General features: G+C 41.6%; 1 protein-coding gene across 13 annotated transcripts in view; it reads right to left on the bottom strand.

Annotated features, from left to right (window-relative positions):
- The window catches only part of NUP93 (nucleoporin 93), a 113639-nt gene that overhangs the window by 26231 nt on the left and 64805 nt on the right, over positions 1-22603 (bottom strand). For 12 of the 13 annotated variants that reach the window (XM_077986169.1, XM_077986170.1, XM_077986173.1 and 9 more), the window contains 3 exons: positions 20678-20740; positions 13760-13888; positions 1601-1675 (listed from right to left, as the gene is read on the bottom strand). In XM_077986169.1, coding sequence (XP_077842295.1) covers positions 1601-1675; positions 13760-13888; positions 20678-20740 — 267 coding nt within the window. Of the gene's footprint in view, positions 1-1600; positions 1676-13759; positions 13918-20677; positions 20741-22603 lie in introns of all 13 variants that reach the window. The other variant, XM_077986174.1, reaches the window with a different exon arrangement.

Below are 22603 nucleotides of genomic sequence, written 5' to 3'. Positions count from 1 at the left end.
AGCAAGACTCCGTCTCAAGCACCCAACCAACCAATCAATAAAATGGTTTTAAACCATGATGTAGTACTTATTCACTCAATGAGCATTTCTTACAGGCCTTCCTTTGCAAGGTACTGTTCAACATGGGATATAAAGCTTCACTCTTTAGTGGAGAGGACAGCCGTGTAAACAGACACAATATTTCGGTGTTGTATGTGCTATGAAATGTTAATGACATCTTTAGTCCTTGCAGGTGTAGAAGACACAGTCTCTCTCTTCAGAAGCCTGTAATTCATCAGGACTCTCTCCATGGCAATAGAGGAGTCAGCCATACAATGAAGGTGACGAGTAAAGGATGCAGATGCACAGGGGGAATAAAAAGAGAGAGGTATAAAATTGGAGCAGGAGGAAATAAATGAAGGCCAGTGGCAAAACATGAGGGGGTTGGAAGGAGGGGATCTCATGTGTGGGAAGTTGATGAAGCTGGGGGCTTCAGCTGTCTGGAGTTTGAAGTGGCAATGGCACCCCAAAGAAGAGAGATTTTTAAAAAGACATTTAGAAAATTTCTCTCAAGAAAGGGTAAAAGAGGGACTTCTGATAATACCATCAGCTAACCAGGTAACTCAATTCATGTGGAACTCCACTGACTAAATAACTGGCAGTTGAAGAGAGGGACCTTGGTAAAAGAGCACAGGGTCTAACAGTTTCTCACTGCCTCCTGCTCACCTCCACAGCTGCTCTGTTTTTGCCTCCAACCACCCTACTCCAGGCTGGAGGAGGATGAGGTGGGTAATGTTGAGGGCCATAAGTGGGACCCCCGGGACCCCCTCAAAGAATCCAGGAGGTGATAATGGCTGAGCAGATATTCCTGGACCACTGCTGGTGGAGGATAATCTTAAGGGGATGAAGGCCCACTGCCCTCAATTCAAGAAACAGGAATATTTTTCCTTCTTTGTACTTTGTGGGGAAAAGCAGCAAATTACAATAAAGCACAAAGTCAGCTGGCACTGCTTTATTTAAAAAGTCAGTTCCAGGTTATGTATGGTCCTCAGGGTGGTTTCAGTCCAACAGAATTCCTGTGCTTACCACAAAGCATCTCAATCCATATCCATATTATTGGACGGTCCTCATCTACAACCAGAAGGATGATCCCTAAAATATTATGAGCTTTTCTAGGACAACAGTGGTATTAAGTAGTGAATACACTATGCTTATCAAGACAGAAAAGCATTTAGAAAATTTCTCTCGACAAAGAGTGAAAAAAGGATTTGTTAATACCACCAGCTTACCAGGTAAGTCAGTTAATACAGAACTCCATTTGCTAAGCAGCGCAGTTACCTGAAGCTTTACTGTACATGGGACTGTTGCCAAAAATGCATACTGAGATGCTGTGGTCAGTGTAAAGGACAGATTTCAATTTCCTCAAATCAAATGTGAGTAATTCTATTACCCTATTTGATAGAATTCTCCAGTGGCCTATGGTAAAATATTAACTAGTCCTCTAAATGAAAAAATACAACTTGCTTTCAGGGTTTGACTTTTACAAGTTTTTGTTCCCTTTTATTCTCTAGAGGTTCACAAAGGAATTTCCTGGCTTAATCCCCCTTGAGAGCACACTCACCTGCCGCGCATAGGCCATCTCAATGCTATCCAGAGAGCTTCGACCAGGGGGTCCCACGTCACTGATGTAGCTTGGCTGTGGATAAATACATATTCAGAATCAGTTAGGGACAGTATTCAGCCATGTGAAGAAATAAAATCACATAAACATATTCTTGTCTTTGACAGAGCTGTTGAGAGTCTGTTTCCTAGTTAGGACTTCCTCAAAATGATGATTTTAGGGATTTCAATAACATGCAACTTTTACTGTGAACACATGAGAAGAGAGCAGGCATGGGACTGGATTAATTAAAAAAGAGTGAGGGGCTGGATAAACCCTATCGATATCTCAATGACTGTTTCTGGAAATGTATATCTTTCCAACATTCTGTTTCAATCTCAAGCTTCCCCTTGTCTTCACACTAGTGAGGCCATTGTTTTTATCAGTGGGCCTCTTTTTCATTAATCGTATCAAGCAGTTGAGGGAAAGCAGTTTAGAGAGTCAAACACCTGATTCAGACATTTCCACACTTGGGTCCACAGTAAGACAACAGTTGCTGATTACTTTTCTGTTATCTGAAGATGTGAGACGAGTGCAAGTTGGACCTTCATTCAGTTAATATTTGCTAAGTGTCTGCCACATGCACAGCTGTGTGTATATCCATCTCCATAAGAACAAAAACAAGCCAGCCTGCAAAGCCTGTCCCCAAAGAGCTTACAATCTGAAGAGGAGAGTCAGATAAAAATACAGTCATATATTACTTAACAATGAGGACAGGTTCTGAGAAATGCATCATTAGGAGATTTCGTCATTGTGTGAACTTCATAAAGTATACTTACACATACCAGATGGTTTAGCCCACTCCACACCTACGCTGTATGCATAGCTTATTGCTCCTAGGCTACATACCTGTACAACCTATTACTATACTGGATACTGTAGGCAACTGTAACACAATGGTAAGTATGTATATATTTAACCACAATTAAATATAGAAAAGGCACATAAAAATATGATATAAACTTATGAAGCCAGCCACCATCACACATGCAGTGCATGACTGTGTATGAAAAAAGTTTCAGTCTTTTTTAAGAAAGAATATTCATCTTTAGTTAAGCTTATTCGTTCTGTAAAGAAATACAGATCAAAATTAGGTAAATTCTTAAGTTCCCACTGATTAGTTTGTACTGTAGCATAGCAGAGATCAAATTCTTTAAGCTTATCTTATTTATTAAAAAAAGCTGAATGTTCTATACACTAAAATCTAAAATAAATCAGTTTAAACTAGGCTTTCTGTGAAACCAATGGAGATGATAACAGCCAAGCTTCCCAGCACTATGAAGCTGGTAAAAGGAAGAGTACAGTGGGCATGCACCAGGAGTTGGGAAGAAAGGGAAGGGGAGTTATCAGAAAGGCAGTATGAAGCCCTTGGTTCTGGAGAATGAACACTGGACTGTCAAGGATGCCTGGGTTCTAGGAGGGCCACTTCACTCCCTGGCTTTGGGTTCTGGAGCAAAGCACCTCCTCAGATTCCCATTAGTCAAATGAAGGGGCTATCCTAGATGATCTTGAGAGGTCCCCTCAGTTCTGATCTCCAACTATCACTGGTATTAAAAGAGCTTCAACAGTTCGCTGATCTTGGTAGATGCTGCTGGCTGGCCCAGTGACCATTCCCAATTCCTACTTCTCACATCTTTACCTTCTGCCACCTTTCAAGCTGGCATTTAGAGTTATTAGGTTGGTGCAAAAGTGATTGCGGGTTTTGCCATTACTTTCAATGGCAATCACTTTTGCACCAATCTAATAAATGTACCCAATAGTGTGCGGGTAAATGTTTTTTAACAGCCAGCTCGTGGGAAAAGGGACGATGGCTAGCATTTGCTGGTGTCTGTGGTTTAAATTCTCCCACCATGGCAGATTTCAAGCTATTCAAGGCGATATCAACTATATTGCAAATTCCTTGAACATTTAACAATAGGTCCTCATGTGCTGATCCCTATAAACCACTGAATATATCCTTTTCCAGAATCTACTACAGCAAGGAATGGCACACCCTAGTTCTAGCCAATAAGATGAAAACACAAGCCTGCTAGTATACCTGGGGACAGCTTCTGCTTTTATTGATTGGAGGGCTGAGGCGGGGGGACTGTCATGACTTTTCAGCTCTCTCCCCTTCTTTCTGCCTTGAATGCAAATATAATGTCTAGAGCTCCTACAGCCATCTTGTGAACCTAAAGTAGGTGGATGTGCTAGAGAGGGTAGTGTATCAGGACAGAAAGGTGTTGGGTCCCTGATGGCATTGCAGAGCAACTGGATTAACATCAACACTCTCCACACCTGCAGACATCTTCGTAGGTGAGAAATATACACCCCTATTCAAGCTACTAAACCTCAAAGTTTCCACTACTCACAGCTGAAAGCATTCCTACCTGAAACACAAATTTAAACACCACTGGGTTACAACAATAACAATAGCTATTAATGAGCACTTACTATGTGCCAAGCACTGTTTGAATTTCCATGTTATTAACTCCACAACCCTATGTAGTAGGTACTTTTATTTATTTATTCATCTTACAGGTGAAGACACAAAGGCACACAGAGAGGTGAAGCAATTTGCCCAAGTTCACTTCAGTAGGAAGCAGCGGCTTGAATCCACAGTCTGGCACCACACTCTGTACTCTTTGCCACTGCTCTATCCTGCCTGCCAGGGCAGCCCAGGGTAACTCTCCAAGAACAGTTATCAGAGAACAGTAGAGGAGGGAAGAGGAGGGAGGAGGGAAGAGAAGGAGGAGGAGTAAGAAATCCTGGATCCACTACTTATAACAATGTGACCTGGAGCATATTGCTCCCTTTAAGCCTCAGTTTCCTTAGCTGTAAAGTGGGGGGTGGTAATGGTATCCACCACATAGCATTGGGATGAAGGTTAAATAGGGACAAAAATAGTATGAATCCCTACCTCACAGCACTGTTGTGAGGAATAAGTGGAAGACCTCAACACAGTGCCCAACATATGGTCAATAAATGCTAGCTGTTATCACTTTATAAACAAAAAGAAACCACCACAACGAACACAGGAGCAAATCCTATGCTCAACAACAATGGACAGATATGGACACCTCAGAAATATGACCTAAAGTATTTTACTTTGTGTAGGCTGAAAGTCTCATTTCATTTTTCTACAATGAATACACATTCCTTGTTTGATGGAAGCCCCTCCACAGCCAGGGCATTTTATACTTCTGGACTCATTCTGAGTCTTCCCATTAACACTGTATTAAGGACTGTTCTCTAAGACAGCCACCTTTCTAAAACAGAGCTATCCAAAAGCTGGAGATTCCACAGTCTTTTTACAGGACACAGCACTAAGCCCGTTAATTCCAGTAACTTAGTCAAGGAGAATAAACAAAGAAATGAAAAGGAGAACAGCACTAAAGCATTTTTGCAAGGACACAGTTGTTGTGGCTAAATATACATGAACAGCCTTGAGAAATATTTTCCAGTGCTAAAAACCTAATTTTTAAAATTATCCATTTAAAAAGTAGTTGGGTTTCAGCCTTCAAATTTCCATTTAAATTAATTTTGCCTAATGCTCTTGTTTTCAAAGGTACCTATCCTTCAGTTGCCCTTGACCAAGCCGCTATTTCACCACACATAAAGTCAATTATCCACAAGAGGATTGCACATTCCTGAACAGAGGAACCGGCAAATATTTAGCTGGAATTCCACAGCCAGGGATTGCCTGAGGGCTGGGAAAGCCACTAATCTCTGGGGTTCTCTGCAGTGGGGTCTGGCGGAGCCATAGCAAGGACGACAAGACAAGATGACAGGAGCAGAGAGCCAGAGATCAAAAGAGCAGGGAAGACGATAGGGTTTCTTCTTTTAGAGGAAAACAAGCAGCTCACCCAGGAGTCTGGAGACATATATGTGGAAAAACAGCAGCCTCTGGGAGTACAAACTGAGAAAGGTCTCATCAGAGTACATGGTGTTCCCAAGACAGCCATTCCAGGACAGGATGGGGATAGAAAGTGGCAGGAGGGAACTGCAAACTTTTATTAAGCACCTACTATCGTACAAAGTGTATCCAGGGATGCATAAAAATCTTTTCCAAGGAAAGCATATTCTAGTTAGAAAAAACGAAATGCAGGCAGGGCGTGGTGGCTCATGCCTGTAATCTTAGCACTTTGGGAGGCTGGGGGCAGGTGGATCGCTTGAGTCCAGGAGTTCAAGACCGGCCTGGGTGACATGGCGAAACCCGTTTCTACAAAAAACAAAAACAAAAATTAGCTGGGTGTGGTGGAGTGCGCCTGTAGTCCCAGCTATAATACTTGGGAGGCTGAAGCGAGAGGATCATTTGAGCCTAGGAAGCGGAAGTTGCAGTGAGCTGAGATTGCGCCACCGTATTCCAACCTGGGTGACAGAGACCCTGTCTCAAAGGTGGGGGATAAAAAGAAAAAAAGGAATGCAACTAGCACTCCTAGCAAAATGAATATAGGGTAGTAAGAAAATACGATGATGCTGCAGATGGAAAAGAATTTAACTTCTAAGTGGAATGTTTTGGCTTTATGTAAGCAAAATGGAAACACGGCGATTAATTCACAATAGTTAGCTTTAAAATATGTATGCAAAAGTCCAGTACTACCAGGAAAAAAACACCAACCAGGGACCAGAGAGGACGAGGGTCCTAAACACAACCCAGCTAATAATTGTGTGACCTTATTAACCCTACTAATGACTGTGTGACCATGGACAAAATGAGAAGAATACCTAAGCCACACATAGGCTGGAACACTATTATAACTACTAAAAAACGACAGACACCTACGTGTACCAATCTAGGAGAAGTTGTTAAATATGTACAACAACATAATGCAAAATTATAGGAATATACAAAATAATATCTATTTGTGATAATAAATCGATAAGATATACAAATGTGCATGTAAGCACCTTGGAGAAACTGGAAGGGTGTGCATCACTGACAGGTTGTGTTTGGGTGCAGGATGGGAAGAGCAGCAGAGTGGGTCTACACTCCTCTACTGTCAGAAGAGCACACAAGATCAGACAGTTTGTGTATGATACATCACGACAATAAAATCAAGGGCCTGTTGAGTTGAGGTTTTTAAAAAATCTTTTTGAAAGAGCAGCAGAGCACTTTCTATACCTGAACTCCTACTCAAACCCCTAACAGGTGAACTGGGTCCATCCCCAAGGAAACTGCCAGGGAGTCACAAAATACAGTTCAGAATCCTATGGTCTGCAGTTTTCAAACTGTTAGTTCATATTCTACTGTATTTCATTTCATCTAATAGTCCACCTATTGTAAAACACTGTCATTTTATGTATCACTAAGAAATTTTAAAATGCTGTTAATGATATACTACTGAATTTAAGACATATCCTGATTTGAGAGATGTTGAGATGTAAAACAGATGCATGACTGAGAAGTGATGGAATATGGTATTAAGACAGTTATCAAAATTAGCGACTATGTTCAACATACACTGTTCACATATCATAGTGTGAAATGTTACCATTATCTACACTCATTAAGCCACAGTTCAGCTTCTCTAATGAGCCTGTTTCTTGCTGAGTCATTTTCCAGACAATACATTAAGGGATTGCCCATTGACTATGTCTAATATCACAAAGCAGTCAGTAGACTACACTCAGGTTAAATTTACCTTTAAATGTTGTTTTAAAAATTGGCTAAGGTACATCATGGATTCCCCAAACTGCTCGAATCTTGCATGCTGTCATGCAAGCCTCAACAGGGAAGTTCTTCCTCACGCTAAGCAGACACAAAACTGGGATGCGAGGATTCGTAGCCAGGGGTCTCATTTTTGTTTCAAAGCATATCATTTTTATTCACACCACAACTTAAAGAGTTAGTAACAATCTTTCAATTCCTACTTTCCTCTAAAAAATATACCCCTTTCTTCCAATGATATCCTAAGGAAATTAATTTCCCAAATTGACTCTATGCTACTGAAGCATCATTTCCTTTATTAAAACTTGCTAGGGGGGCCGGGCGCAGTGGCTCACGCCTGTAATCCCAGTACTTTGGGAGGCCGAGGCGGGCGGATCACAAGATCAGGAGATCCAGACCATCCTGGCTAACACAGTGAAACCCCGTATCTACTAAAAATATAAAAATTAGCTGGGCGTGGTTGCAGGCGCCTGTAGTCCCAGCTACTCGGGAGGCTGAGGTAGGAGAATGGCGTGAACCCAGGAGGCGGAGCTTGCAGTGAGCCGAGATTGCACCACTGCACTCCAGCCTGGGCAATAGAGCAAGACTCTGTCTCAAAAAAAAAAACTTGCTAGGAACAGATATTACCAATGTCTCCTTTAGAAAGAACTGGGGAAAACTCCTATTATTGGAAGGCATGGGGGAAAATCATGTTTCAGAAACCACTATATCCTAGCGTACTTTTTGCTTAGAAAAAAAAAAAGAGCTTTGAGCCTCTCTTTATATTATATTACCCAAATTTGGACATTTTCCTTCAAGTGCTAAGGTCAGCTCAAAATGATGTGAAACTGCCTTCTTAACTAATGACTCTGTATTCCAATGACCTTATTCCTGACAATAAGGTGCCCAGAAAAGAATGTTTTAGATATCATCAAACTCCCTTAATTATCTCCTCTATTTATATGCAAAGATTTTTTTGATTCCTAACGATACTTTATAAATCAAGGAAAACACTTAAAAAGGGATGGATCCATATCAAAATGATTAAAGTAAAAATGTGTATCTTACCAAACACCAACAATCGCACAAAGAATGCTAGAATGTGCTGATTGTGTACACTATGCTAGGCACCAGGCTGGCCACTTTACGTATTCTACATTCCTTACAACAACAGTTTTTCAAGAAAGGCATTTCATGGCCAGACACAGTGGCTCACACCTGTAATCCCAGCACTTTGGGAAGGGGAGGAGGGTAGATCACTTGAGGTCAGGAGTTCGAGACCAGCCCGGCCAACATGGTGAAACCCCATCTCTACTAAAAATACAAGGATTAACTGGGCACGGTGGCGCATGCCTGTAATCCCAGTTATTCAGGAGGCTAAGGCGGGCGGATCACAAGATCACGAGAATCACGCCACTCCACTCCAGCCTGGGTGACAGAGTGAGACTCTGTTTCAAAAAAACAACAAAAAAATGATATTTCATAATGAGGAAGCCCAGGCTTGGGGACCCAAAGCCTGCTGAATACCAAAACCTGTCTTTTATGCCTTTTACGTTGTGTATTCTCCTATAAAGAGGGTGGACAAAGTGTCTATCCATGTGAAGATATCACCTTTTCATTCTTTTGAAGGAAATTATATGGGAAAGGCCTATAAAAACACAAGGTTCCACATACACACTGGAATGGACAGAAACATCACATGTGGCAAACATATGGAACAAATGGAATTCTCACATACTGCTGGTGGGAGGGTACACCAACACCAATACAACCATTTTGGAAAACAGTTTGGCAGTATCTACTAATGCGGAACACATGCATACCCTCTGGTTCAGCCATTCCCCTCTTAGGTGTACCCAACAGAGATGTAAATATGTGCTCACCAAAACACAAAAATGCTCACAATAGCACTATTTATAAAAGAACTGGAAACTACTCAAAGGTTCACTAATACTAGAATGGATAAACAAATTGCAGTTATACTATTTAGCCATGAGAATGAATGGCTTAAAAGTACATCCAATAGTATACAAAAGGTTACATAAAAGCACCTAGAAACAACAGTAGATATTGTATGACTCCATTTACGTAAAGTTCAAAAACAGGCAAAATTAATTTATGATACTGGATGTCAAGACGGTGGTTTCCCTTGTTGATAGGGGTAGTGACCAGAAAGGACCACAGAGAGGATTTCTGGGGTGCTGGTAATGTTCTGTTTCCTCATCTGGGTGTGTTCCATTTGTGATGATTGAGTTGTACACTTTTAAAAAATATTTTTATTTTTTGAGACAGAGTCTCACTGTGTTGCCCAGGCTGGGTGTACAGGCTGGGGTACAGTGGTGCAATCACAGCTCACTGCAGCCCCAACCTTCTGGGTTCAAGCGATCCTCCCACCTGAGGCTCTTGAGTAGCTCAGACTACAGGAGCATGTAACCATGTCCAGCTAATTAAAAAAATTCTTTTTGTAGAGACGGGGTCCCACTATGTTGCCCAGGCTGGTCTCAAACTCCTGGACTCAAGTGATCCTCCTGCCTCAGCCTCCCAAAATGCTGGGATTACAGGTGTAAGCCACTGCACTCAGCCTGAGTTGCATACTTACGTCTGCACACTTTTCCATATATACGTTATACATCAGGAAAAAAGTTCAAACAACAAACAACAAAATCTGTAAGATTCCAGAAAAGGGCAGTTTCCTGGATAATCTGAAGAAAGACCTATATGCATCACTTGCCAACATTTACAAACTATCTACTCTGCCAGGTGTCACAATAGAGAACAGCAAAAGCATAGATAACTCCCTTCCAAGGGGACTTGAGGTCAAGTAAGAAGAGTCTACTAAACAGACTATTCTATTTTTAAGAGAAGAGCAATCAAGAAAGAACATCCCATTATCAATTTATAATTACTTCCAAATCCCAATACAGAACACAACCTATTAACACCATTTTAAAAAGTGAAGTTTATAAAACCATGAGCTGTTCTAATTATTTGCTGAGATTCACAAAGAATTGAGAAAGAAACATTAGGCTGACCAACGATACTATACATTTGTTCTTCGTTCCCAAAGACTCTGATTTCAGTCTGAAATCTTTAAGTCTAAGAAATATGGGACAGGGTCCTTAATGAGCAATTTCCCAACACAATGACTTTGGCATCTATTTATTTGGGGGCTAGTTTAATAAACAAAACCAAACCAAAAACCTTGGTGTTTAAATCAGGAACAAACCAGGAATAGATACCGGATGTGCAGTTACCCTTTGCCAACCTATGTATCTTTGACCTAGACCTCAGTAGAGTAAGAGTCCATAGGCCAACCGTCCTGAGTCTTACCAGCATATTATGTGTCTCTCTGAGCCTCAGTTTTCTTATCTCGATGTGCAAAAAGAATCTTAGCTACTCATGAAATAACTTGAGGGAAAAAAAAAAGATTTATCAGGAAGCACTGATATTACCTGAAAACATCTAGCACTATAATTTTTGTAACATAATTTTTGTAACATAATTTTAAATCTTCACCTCTAAATTACATGAAACTGCTTTTTAAAAGACAATAGGGAATTGCTATTATGGGTCAGGTGCTTTACATTATCTCTATCTTCCCCAATAATCTCATTTCAATCAGTAAAGACCCTGAAGGTCTGCAGGGTTAATTAAATAACTTGGACAAAGCCTCAGAACTAGTCACCCTGAACTGGAAAAGCTAGGAAAAAGCCCAGGGCTGTCCTTCCTCAACACCTGGGTGGTAAATGTGTGGCAAGCCCTGGCTCCCTCTGGCACAAGGCAAAAATCACAGATAAAGTGAGACACTCTTTTTTGCTGCTCCTGGATGTAGCCTCAAAATCCCTCTCAGGAAAGATCTCTGGGATACATGAAGGGAAGAAAGAAAAAATGCAAAACAGAGCATGCAGTAGCTAATGTTTGTGTAAGAAGGAATGGGGATAAGCATATACAGTCTCATATACTTGTATAAAGACACTTTGCAAATTTACACAAGAAAGTACTAATAGTGACTACCTATGGGGAAGACAAAGGGAGAAGAGAATAGGGTATTTGGGGACAAGGTGCTTTAATATTTGAATCATACAACCACACTGCATATATATACATATTTATATTTTGAGATGGAGTCTCGCTTTGTCGTCAGGCTGGAGTGCAGTGGCGGGATCTCAGCTCACTGCAACCTCTGACTCCCCTGGTTCAAGCGATTCTCCTGCCTCAGCCTCCCGAGTACCTGGGATTACAGGCACATGCCACCATGCCCAGCTAATTGTTGTATTTTTAGTAGAGACCAGGTTTCACCATGTTGGCCAGGATGGCCTCGATTTCCTGACCTTGTGATCCGCCCTCCTTGGCCTCCCAAAATGCTGGGATTACAGGCGTGAACCACCACACCTGGCCACACTGCTTATATTTTTAAATTTTAAAAAGGGAAAAAAAATCTCAACTTAGCACTACTGCCAGTCAATTAACACTGGCAATTAAGAAAAGGGCTACTTAACATAACCATTCTAAAATACACTGTTTCAATATATCCCTAATACTTCAGCTAGCATGAAGTTAGCTACAGTCAAATGATTCACTCAACAAATATTTCCTGAGAATCTACAGTGTTCCAGGGACTCTTCCAGGCACTGGAGATAAAGGAATAAACAAAACAAAGATCCTTATCTTCAATAAGCTTACATTCTAATGGGCGAAAGAGACAATATAAAGACATAAAACATATACTATGGCACACAGAAGGATATGCCAAAAGGAAAAATACAGCAAGAGAAGGGGATATGCAAAGTGTTGAATAAGAAGGGGTTGATTTGGATTTCAGGGCCTTGGAAGGTCTGAGATGGCACTGCGTAAATATTTGAAGGAAGTGAGAGAGACTGCCATGCAGTCCTTTGGGGAAAGGGCATTCCTGGCAGAAGCAACAGGAAGCGCAGAGGACCAGAGGCAGAAGCAGGGCTACCAGGTTTGCTGAAGCAACCTGTAAGGAGCCCGTTCAGCTGGCGCAGCAAGAGCAATGGGAAAAGCAGCACAAGATGAGCTTGGAGAGGCAACAAGACTAGGTCTGTAGGGACCCACATGTCAAAGTGAAGACTTTGGTTTTCATTCTGTATGAGATGAGAGTCACTGAAGGGTTCTGAGCAGAGAAGTGACACAATCTAACCTGTCCTTTAAGTTGTGTTCTTGCTGCTGTGTTGAGACTGTAGCAGCGTGCAACAGCAAAAGCACAAAGACCAGAGTGGTCAGCAGCCTCTAAGATGGCCCCAATAACTCCCACCTCCTGGTAGTCAAGCCCTTGCATAATCCTCTCCCCTGGAGTGTAGGCTAGATTTAGTGACTTACTTCTGACCAACAGAGGTGGGATACTACTTTTAAGTTACAGAAAGATGATAGTTTCTGTCTTGGGGGCTCTTTAGCTCTCCCTCGGACCCCTTCCCTCTTGTTCTAGGGGAAGCAAGCTATCATGCTGTTGAGCAGCACAATATAGAGGCTCATTTGAAAAGAAAATGATGTCTGCAGCCAAGAGTCAGAGAGGACTTAAGGCTTGCCAACAGCCATATGAATGACCTTGCGAGTATATGCCTCTTGCATCTAGCCTTGAAATGAGTGCAGCCTTGGCCAATACCCTGATTGCGCCTAGAGACCCTGAGCCAGAAATAACCACTTGTTTTCAACAAACCAGGTCTGCAGTAATCTGTTACAGGGCAATAACAACAAACAGTTAGGAGGCCAATTCAATAATCCAAGCAAGAGATGACAGTGATTTGTACCAGAGTGTTAAAAATGGAGGCAATGAGAAGTGGTTGGATTCTGGGTATATTTTAAGGCAGGGTTAACTGGATTTGTCAACATGTGAAAGAGACCGGGTGTGAAATGGGCAAGATGGAGAGGACAAAAGAGAGGCTGAGGTGTCTGATTTGAGCAAGTGAAAAACTGGAACTGCCATTTATAAAGATAGGGAACTCTGTGAGAAGAGAAGGAGGATAGGGAAGGAGTTGCTATCATGACTCAATTCTGGACATACTTAACCTGTGATGGCAACGAGACATACAAGCAGTGCCAAGAAGGCAACTAGATAAATTAATACTGGCTAGATAAATTAACTAGATAAATTAGCACTAAGGTTCAAGGCTGCAGGCGTAAATCTGAAACTCTTTGACATAGAGATGATAGGTATTTAAAGCCCCAAGCCCAGATGAAATCACAGGACAGTGACTGAGAGAGAAACTGAAGAGGTCAAGGACTGAGCCCTGGGACACTCAAACCTATAGAGGTCAGGGAATTTGACGAAAGCTCAGCAAAGGAGACTAAGTAGAAGCAGGCAGACATGTTGGAGGAAGTCCAGGCAAATGTGGCATTCTAAAAGCTAAGTGAAGAAAGTGTTTCAAGAGGAAGACAGTGATCCACTGTGCCAAAAATACTAGTCAAGTAGACAAGCATTCTTTGACTTCATGTTTTTATTAAGAGTAGTTTATCTTTTGCATTCAAGCTACCTCGCTTTCTTGAGTAAAGTCGAGGGCGTCTTCTCCTGACGCCAGCAGTGTGTGCAGAATTCGCTGTTTCACTTGCTCCCACTCGACCAACATTGACTCTCGATGGTACTCCTCAGCCATGCCGAAGGTCTGTCAGAAAGGAACAGAGAACAATGATCCTCAGGAAAAAAAACAAAAACAAAAAAACATGGTTTCTTTTAAGACCCAACAGAAACCTAAAGCCCTCCAGACCGACCACTTCTCCACAGGTAGAGAAAAAGCAATCTACTTTAAAAATTATCTTTAAAGAATTTACTGGCTGAGCGTGGTGGTTTACAACTGTAATCCCAGCATTTTGGGAAGCCAAGGCAGGCAGGTTGCTTGAGCTCAGGTGTTCGAGAGCAGCCTAGGCAACATGGCAAAACCCTCTCTACAAAAAATTAGCTGGGTACAGTGGTGTGCACCTATAGTCCCAGCTACTTGGGAGACTGAGGTGGGAGGATCACTTGAGCCCAGGAAGTCGAGGCTGCAGTGAGCTGTGATCGCAACATGCACTCCCTCCTGGGTGACAGAGCAAAACCCTGTCCCAAAACAAAACAAACTGCACTCCAACCTGGGCAACAGAGCAAGACCTTGTCTCCAAAGAAAAAATTAAATAAACTTGCTGACAACTGTTTGCAACATACCCTATTTCACTGAGTAGCTGGGATTACAGGTGCCCGCCACCATGCCTAGCTAATTTTTATATTTTTAGTAGAGACGGGGTTTCACCATGTTGGCCAGGCTGGTCTCAAACTCCTGACCTCAGGTGATCTGCCCACCTCGGCCTCCCAAAGTGATGGGATTACAGGTGTGAGCCACGGTGCCCAGCTCATATAAACCATTTTAAAGTGTCTAGTTCAGTGGTATTAAGTACATTCTCACTGTTGTGCAACCATCACCACCATCTCTTAGCTCCTGGCAACCACCACTCTACTTTCTGTTTTTGTGAATTTGACTACTCAAGGTACCTCACATAAATGGAATCATACAGTATTTGTCTTTTTGTGAGTGAAATGGGCCAGAGACAATCAGCATAATGTCCTTAAGAGCTGTAGCAAGTGTCAGAATTTCCTTTCTTTTTAAAGCTGAAAAATATTCCATTGTATGAATATACCATTTTCTTTATCCATTCATTCACTGATGGACACCCGAGTTGCTTCCACTTCTTGGCTTTTGTGAATAATACTATAAACGTGGGTATACAAATATCCCTGCTTTCAATTCTTCTGGGTATATACTCAGAAGTGGAACTGCATGGTAATTTTATTTTTAATTTTGTGAGGAACCTCCATACTATTTCCATAGAGGCTGTACCACTTCACATTCCTACCTGCAGTGCACAAGGTTTTCAATTTCTCTACATCCTCACCAACACTTAATAACGTTTTTTTCTGGCCACACAAGGTGGCTCCCTGTAATCCCTGCACTTTTGGAGGCCAAGGCAGGTAGATCACTTGAGGTCAGGAGTTCAAGACCACCCTGGTCAACATGGTGAAAACCTACTACTACTAAAAATACAAAAATCAGCTGGGTGTGGTGGTGCATGCCTGTAATCCCAGCTACTTGGGAGGCTGCGACATGAGAATCACTTGAACCCAGGAGGCAGAGGTTGCAGTGAGCTGTGATTGCACCACTGCACTAGGCAACAGAGCAAGACTGTCACAGAAAACAAAAACATAAAAACCATATATATATATTTTTTTTCTCCCCCTGTTTTTGCTTGTAACCATCCTAAAGGGTGTAAAGTGGTATCTCACTGTGGTTTTATGTTCCCCTAATGACTAGTGATGTTGAGCATCTTTCCATGTGTTTACTAATATAAACATCTTTATATAAGCTCTGAAATTAGATCGTATATCATAGCAGTAATTTTTCTTTGTAGCATATAAAATAATGATGGATTATAAAATCAATAGTATCTTACGATATAATAAACATCTAAGAAAAGGAAAAAAAAGTTTCTCCCAGTGTTTTATATTATTATTATTATACATTTTTTTTCTGTTGCCCAGGCTGGAGTGCAGTGGAACGATCTCAGCTCACTGCAAACCCCGCCTCCTGAGTTCATGCCATCTTCCCACCTCAGCCTCCCAAATAGCTAGGATTACAAGCATGCACCACCACACCTGGCTAACTTTTGTATTAAGACTTTTAGTAGAGACAGGGTTTCACCATGTTGGCCAGGCTGGTCTCGAACTCCTGACCTCAAGTGATCCGACCACCTTGGCCTCCCAAAGTGCTGGGATGACAGGCGTGAACCACTGCACTCGGCCCCAGTGATTTTATTTTATTTTTTAAAGAAACACTAATATTTTCATAGAAGGAAGTAAACCAGCAAAAGAAAAATAGCCTTCTGGGATTAAACTGCCTACCAGTCTACTCAAAGTTACTGAAAAGCCACTGTCTACTAGTAGTTGCAGGTAGCTGCCAAAATAAAGGCATTCAGAAGGTAAAGAAAAAAGAAAGGAAATCTGGGGAGGGGGCAGGAGAGGGAATAAGGAAGATGACAAAAAAAAATCTGAGAATTAAAATAACACAGATATATTGAATTATGACTATTCTTAGCCTATTATTCTTCAACTGGCAGACCAGGTTTCCCATCAGCTTAAGCCTTTTCAAAAAGCCATTTCATTTACATTCAGATTGGCATCTAATTAGGCAACAATAAGGGAATGAGTATTAGCAATGCCTGCTTTATTATTGGCAACCCAGATAATTTATACTGATAATATTGATATGCATGAGCTTTGGGGAACTGTTAGAAAAATCACAGACATATACTCTTCCTACAATTGGGATGTTTCGAATTAGACCAATATTTATTAAAATGTGAAAAAAGGACATCAGACATACACACACACAGACATATGATTAGGAAGAAGGCTGGTGCATTGCTGGACCCTTTTCTAATACATATTCTGCAGACACAGGAGAAACGATAATCACAAACTTTAAAAACAGTCTTCCAACTGGTTTTTTTCTTTTCACTGAGATGTCAGGCAGAATGGACCATTCCAGTCAGTTAGCCTGAGCTGAAAAATACCCAGAGAAAAACCTTTGCTTCTTGCTCACACCAGTAAACTTAAACATGAAAGTTATGCATTTTAAATGAAGAGAAGTATGATGGAACATAAAGGTGGGGTGGAGGGGAAGAGATAATTTTCTTAGAAGTTGTCCAGAAAGAATAGACAAGTGTGAGCCACAATTTTGTCTAAAACTTTCCCACATAGTGGTCAAACCAACTGCCTCCTCAGCCTCTAGCCTCTCCCAGCAAGGTCAAATGGAGGACCAGGGGCAAGAGGATCAGGTAGGGTAGAAGGAGGCAGGGGAAGGTTGATACATTATACAGCCTACCGAGCTGCAACACGAAGTGAGCGCACCACAAAGTGTACTAAGTCTTTTTCTTAAGGACAAGACCTCTGGCCAACAGTGGCAGAGTAGCAAAGGCAATTAAAGAAAACAGACAATGTACCACCCACAGAAACTGCTGAAGAGGACAGTGGAGACAGACTTTCAGCATCAGGTAAGGGTCAGAATGACGACAGTAGGAATTAACCATTCCCTGTTAATTGGGCTGCCTGCCTGTGTGCCAAGAACTCCTGCTTAGTACTTTGAAAGTGCTTTGAACACTATCAGCTTTCTGGGTTCAAATCCTCAGATGTATCTGAAAGTATGCCAGGCTACTCATTTAGAAACACCCTCATAACCTGAATGAACACTGCTGTAGTTCTATTTACCATTAGTGTGATAAGGAGTTTCAAATAAAAATAAATGCCCCAGGCAGGCAAATTGCTTGAGGTCAGGAGTTTGAGACCAGCCTGGCCAACGAGGTGAAACCCCATCTCTACTAAAAATGCAAAAATTAGCTGGGCGTGGTGGCTGATGCCTGTAATCCCAGCTAACTCAGGAGGCTGAGGCAGGAGAATCACTTGAACCCTGGAGATGGAGGTTGCAGTGAGCCGAGATCACACCATTACACTCCAGCCTGGGTGACAGAGCAAGGCCCTGTCTCAAAAAATAAATAAATGATCCAATATCAAAATTCTCTTCCCTTAATTGCATCACCCCCAGCTTATCTTAATTACATTAGAGGTAATGGAACATTCAATCTGTGGGTTAATCAGGGATGATTAGTCACCCATCTGTCCCATTCCAACCTATTCTGTTTATATCCACATCTGAACCACTGAACTAAAGTGCAAAGAATGCTAACTAGAGGAAGCATTGCTAACTAATGCTAACTAATGAGACAGAATCAACAGAACTGCTCAACTAACAACTAAGAGAAGAGGAGGGCAGTGAGAGTCTAAGGTGAGGTGGGAAACAGTGTTAAGAAACTCAAAGGAAAAGAAAAAGGATAAACTGGAAGAGTACGGAGAAATCTAAAAATTAAAAGGAAGGCAAAAACAAACCACAAAAAATGACAAAACAGTGGAGAAACTATTATAAATTAAATCTGAATCTTTCAAGTTACTATGTGTGGAAAATATTTCTCTTTGAACACAAGAAAAAAAGCATGGAAAGAATTGGGCAGCTGAATTAAGAGCAGGTGGGGAGCATTTGAACCCCATTTTCATAAAGGGAAGAGGGCAATATGCTTTGACTTCACACCCGTTTATTACTGCACTGTTGCTGGCTTTTAGAAACACTGCATATGTTCTGATAATGTTGTTCCGTTTTTGCTGGGATGTGCCAAATGGGGAAAGACAGGACACACTTGTGGTTTTGTAGCTTGTTTTCTTGGCATTTCAGCAGGACACTGGCAAGTTATTCAAACATAAAACAGTCACAAAAATACCAGAAAGTTGCTCACTTTTTGTGTGAAAATGATTCTTGCTCAGTGGCAGTTTCCTGGTGTCCAGACAGGTCAAAGGTCTCCCCCTAGGCTGGCTCCCAACACTGGAATGCCTCCCTCACAAACACATATGCACACATTTTGCACTGTGGTATGTCACCTAAATGTTTTGGCTGGCTGCAAATTTAGTCTCAGTATGGCACAATGTTCAGAGACTGCCAATTCCAGAAACACATTCTGCGGGGTAAATGGACTAATGAAGCTTGGTAGCATTCAACAATCCTAATTTAATTTCATTGGTCCTTTACAGCAGGAGAATCAATGTTGGTAACTCACTTAATGTGTGAACCAAAAGAAAACCCTTTTAAAAATATTTTCAGATCTGAATCAAGTGAATTTCTCTCTATCTGTGACTAAGTACTATCACCAACAATATAATTAATGAAATTTTGGGAATTTTATTTATTTTTTTGAGACAGAGTCTCGCTCTGTCGCCCTGGCTGGAATGCAGTGGTGCGATCTCAGTGCACTGCAACCTTTGCCTCCCAGGTTCAAGCGATTCTCCTGCCTCAGCCCCTTGAGTAGCTGGGACTACAGGTGTGCACCACCACACCTGGCTAATTTTTGTATTTTTAGTAGAGACAGGGTTTTGCCATGTTGGCTGGGCTGGTCTCGAACTCCTGACCTCAAGTGATCCACCTGCCTTGTCCTTCCAAATTGCTGGGATTACAGGCATGAGCCACTGCACATGATGGGAATTTTATTTTGATAATGAAACATATCAGTCATTTAAATAACGAGCCCTATTTCTCCTCAGTACTACTGAGACATGTTCACCTTCACAGAATATTTTAATAAAGCACACTGAGAAGCAACACTTTTTTCACTTTATTATTTTTGAACTACACAACTAATGAATAAATTTCATTGGATATAAGAACTAAATAAGTAAACAGCAAAACAGAGGTCTCACTTCAAGCCTACTCCCTTTGCAGAAAGGGCTACTGCTAGCTGATGGAATGTACCCTGCCAGCCTCCTTCCTGGGGAAAGCTGCACTTCTATAACCAATTCCACAGGACAACTAGCCTTTCTTCTCTCTCACCATAAGGCCCCAAGGGCCCAAAAATCTCTTTCACTATAATGGGATGTTATAGAAAGATTTTGATATTTGGATCTTTGTCAGAAATAAACGGAGATAACTCACATGTTAAACAATCTTTGAGTATCTTGCACGACTGCTTGTTGCAGAATATTGTTGCACATATAATGGCTGCTCTTAGGTGAACTTATTTACCATCTTTTCAAGCATGGAGCTAGTTTTATGTGTGTGTGTGTGTGTGTGTGTGTGTGTGTGTGTGTGTTTGAACTTGGAGAAATTGTTAATATAAAAGGTGGTCCACTCAATACTGTGTAATAAAAGGAAAATAAGTTGAAGGAAACTGTCAGCGATCACAGCTGCTTTTCTGAACTGCTGATTCAGTAGAAACCACAATACCATTTATACAATAACAATGAAACCAATAATTTTCTGGTCTTTCCATTTTAAGATTAATAGTTAATTGTCCAGTCCAGTGTCTCAGATGCATTGCAGTCACTAAATACATACAGAGTTATAAAGCATGGTATTCTTCTCAAAAAATGGTTCCTGTAGAACTCTCTCTGTAGGAGAGAACTGGGCATGTGAGAGATTCCAGCTTCCAGATCCTACACTACACTCCCCTAGTATATACTGCTGCCCCCATCTGGTTTTGGTTTTTTTTTTTTTTTTGAGACAGGATCTCACTCCTCATTCTGTCCCCCAGGACGGAGTGCAGTGGTACAACTTGGCTCACTGCAGCCTCTACCTCCCAGGTTCAAGCAACCCTCCCATAGCCACCGGAGTAGCTGCAACCACAGACGTGTGCCACCATGCTTAGCTAATTTTTTGCATTTTTTGTAAAGATGGGGTCTCACTATGTTGCCTAGGCTGATCTTGAATTCCTGGGCTCAAGCGAAACTCCTACATCCGCCTCCCAAAGTGTTAGGATTACAGGTGTGAGCCACCACGCCCAACCCTCTTGCCCTCATCTGTATACATCTACATTTTGGTTAATTTTCTTACCCTCTTCCGGGACTCTTCAATGGCAGACAGCAGGGCATTGTCCTTCTCATTCTTCAGAAAGCCCTACAAATGGGGGAAAAATTAACACAACTTAAAACTAACTTTCAAAAAATCAAAAGTATACTGAGAGACAAACGATAACCATAATGGTATCTAGTACGCTACCTATCTCCACCTCACAAATCTCTCCCAATTTGAAAACATCAAAATAGATGACTTTTACAGATGTTTCTTAGTTTATTCCATTCTGGGAGCACATGACGATTGTTAGAAAGTAAAGTTCCCATGAAACAATAGCGTGGGGTTCTATATCCTGTAAACATGTAAAAAGTGGAAAATCAAGACTGTCCTTCAAAATTCCTAAATGGCTCATATTGCAGATACAGCCTTGGTGATGGAGCTAGTCACAGTTCCTCTAACTGTTCCTTAGTCTATATTTCTCTGTTGGTTTATATTAATTTCTTTCTAACATTGAGGACATCATCATCGCCCATTTGTCTGTGTGCTTTTCGCTTGTTGGCCAATGTCTGGAAAATTCTAAAAATCCTTTCTTTACGCATTTCTTCCAGGGTTTTGCCATGTGCTCTGTCTGTTTCAGGTCTGCTCCACTGCTCGTTTAATATAGGTAGGGTGAAAAGACAGCCTACAAGTCTAGTTTAATATAAACAGGTTAAATGCCTGCAAAATGCAACTACACAGTAACACAATGGCCAAAAGGATAGGCTTTGAAATTTGGCAGTTTCAAATCCTAGTGTCTCCATTTACTACTAGTAGCAGGACTTTAGCCAGGTCACCCAAACTCCCTAAACCTCAGCTTACTTGTTTGTAAAAAAATAAGATAATGTAATCAAGTTATTGACCCAAGGCTCAATATATGTAGCTCTATTATTAGAATCGATTAGATTTAGATCTGTTGGTGACTTCTATTAACGAAAGAGATGCCCAGGATGATCTCTTTGCTGCTGTTCATTGTCCTTATTTGCTTCAGCCGAGATCCAATAGGAAAAGGGCTGAGACACTATTCTGACAGCCACAGTTGCAGACAGACAGATATATACACTGCACTTCCCTGCCAACACCTTGCTCTTCATACAAGGGGGCAGTTTCTTTTCCACAGCTTGGGCTGGTTGGGGGCTGAGTAGGAACAAGGAAGATGACCCATCAATTGACATGTAGAGATCAAAGTCTTAGTTGTAATATGAAGAACTCAAGTTACCTTACAAATCAGATCTACCTACACTCCAATGCAAGGTACAAGCATGCCACTACTGGTGCATTTATACATGTCTAAAATCGCTCTGTCACCCAGGCTGGAGTGCAGTGGCACAATCTCGGCTCACTGTAAACTGCCTCCTAAATTCAAGTGATCCTCCTGCTCAGTCTCTCAAGTAGCTGGGATTACAAGCGTGCACCACCACACCCGGCTAGTTTTTGTATTTTTAGTACAGACAGGGTTTCACCATGTTGGCCATGATGAGGTCAACGTGTTGGCTCGACTGCAAGTGATCTGCCTCCCAAAGTGCTTGGATTACTGGCGTAAGCCACTGCACCCAGCCTTGTGTTTTTGCTTTTTTTTTTTTTTTTTTTTTTTGAGACGGAGTCTCGCTCTGTTGCCAGGCTGTAGTGCAGTGGCGTCATCTCGGCTCACTGCAACTTCTGCCTCCTGGGATCAAGCGATTCTCTGGCCTCAGCCTCCCAAGTAGCTGGGACTACAGGCGCATGTCACCATGCCCAGCTAATTTTTGTATTCTTAGTAGAGACGGGATTTCACCATTTTGGCCAGGATGATCTCAATCTCTTGAACTCGTGATCCACCCGCCTTGGCTTCCCAAAGTGCTAGGATTACAGGTGTGAGCCACTGTGCCCAGCTCTGTTTTTGCTTTTTAAAGAAACTTTGGGAAAACGTAATACAAAGAAGAATTTGGC

The sequence above is a fragment of the Macaca mulatta genome, chromosome 20 (assembly GCF_049350105.2).
Source record: "Macaca mulatta isolate MMU2019108-1 chromosome 20, T2T-MMU8v2.0, whole genome shotgun sequence".
NCBI lineage: Eukaryota > Metazoa > Chordata > Mammalia > Primates > Cercopithecidae > Macaca > Macaca mulatta.
This window is presented reverse-complemented; position numbering and strand designations above follow the sequence as displayed.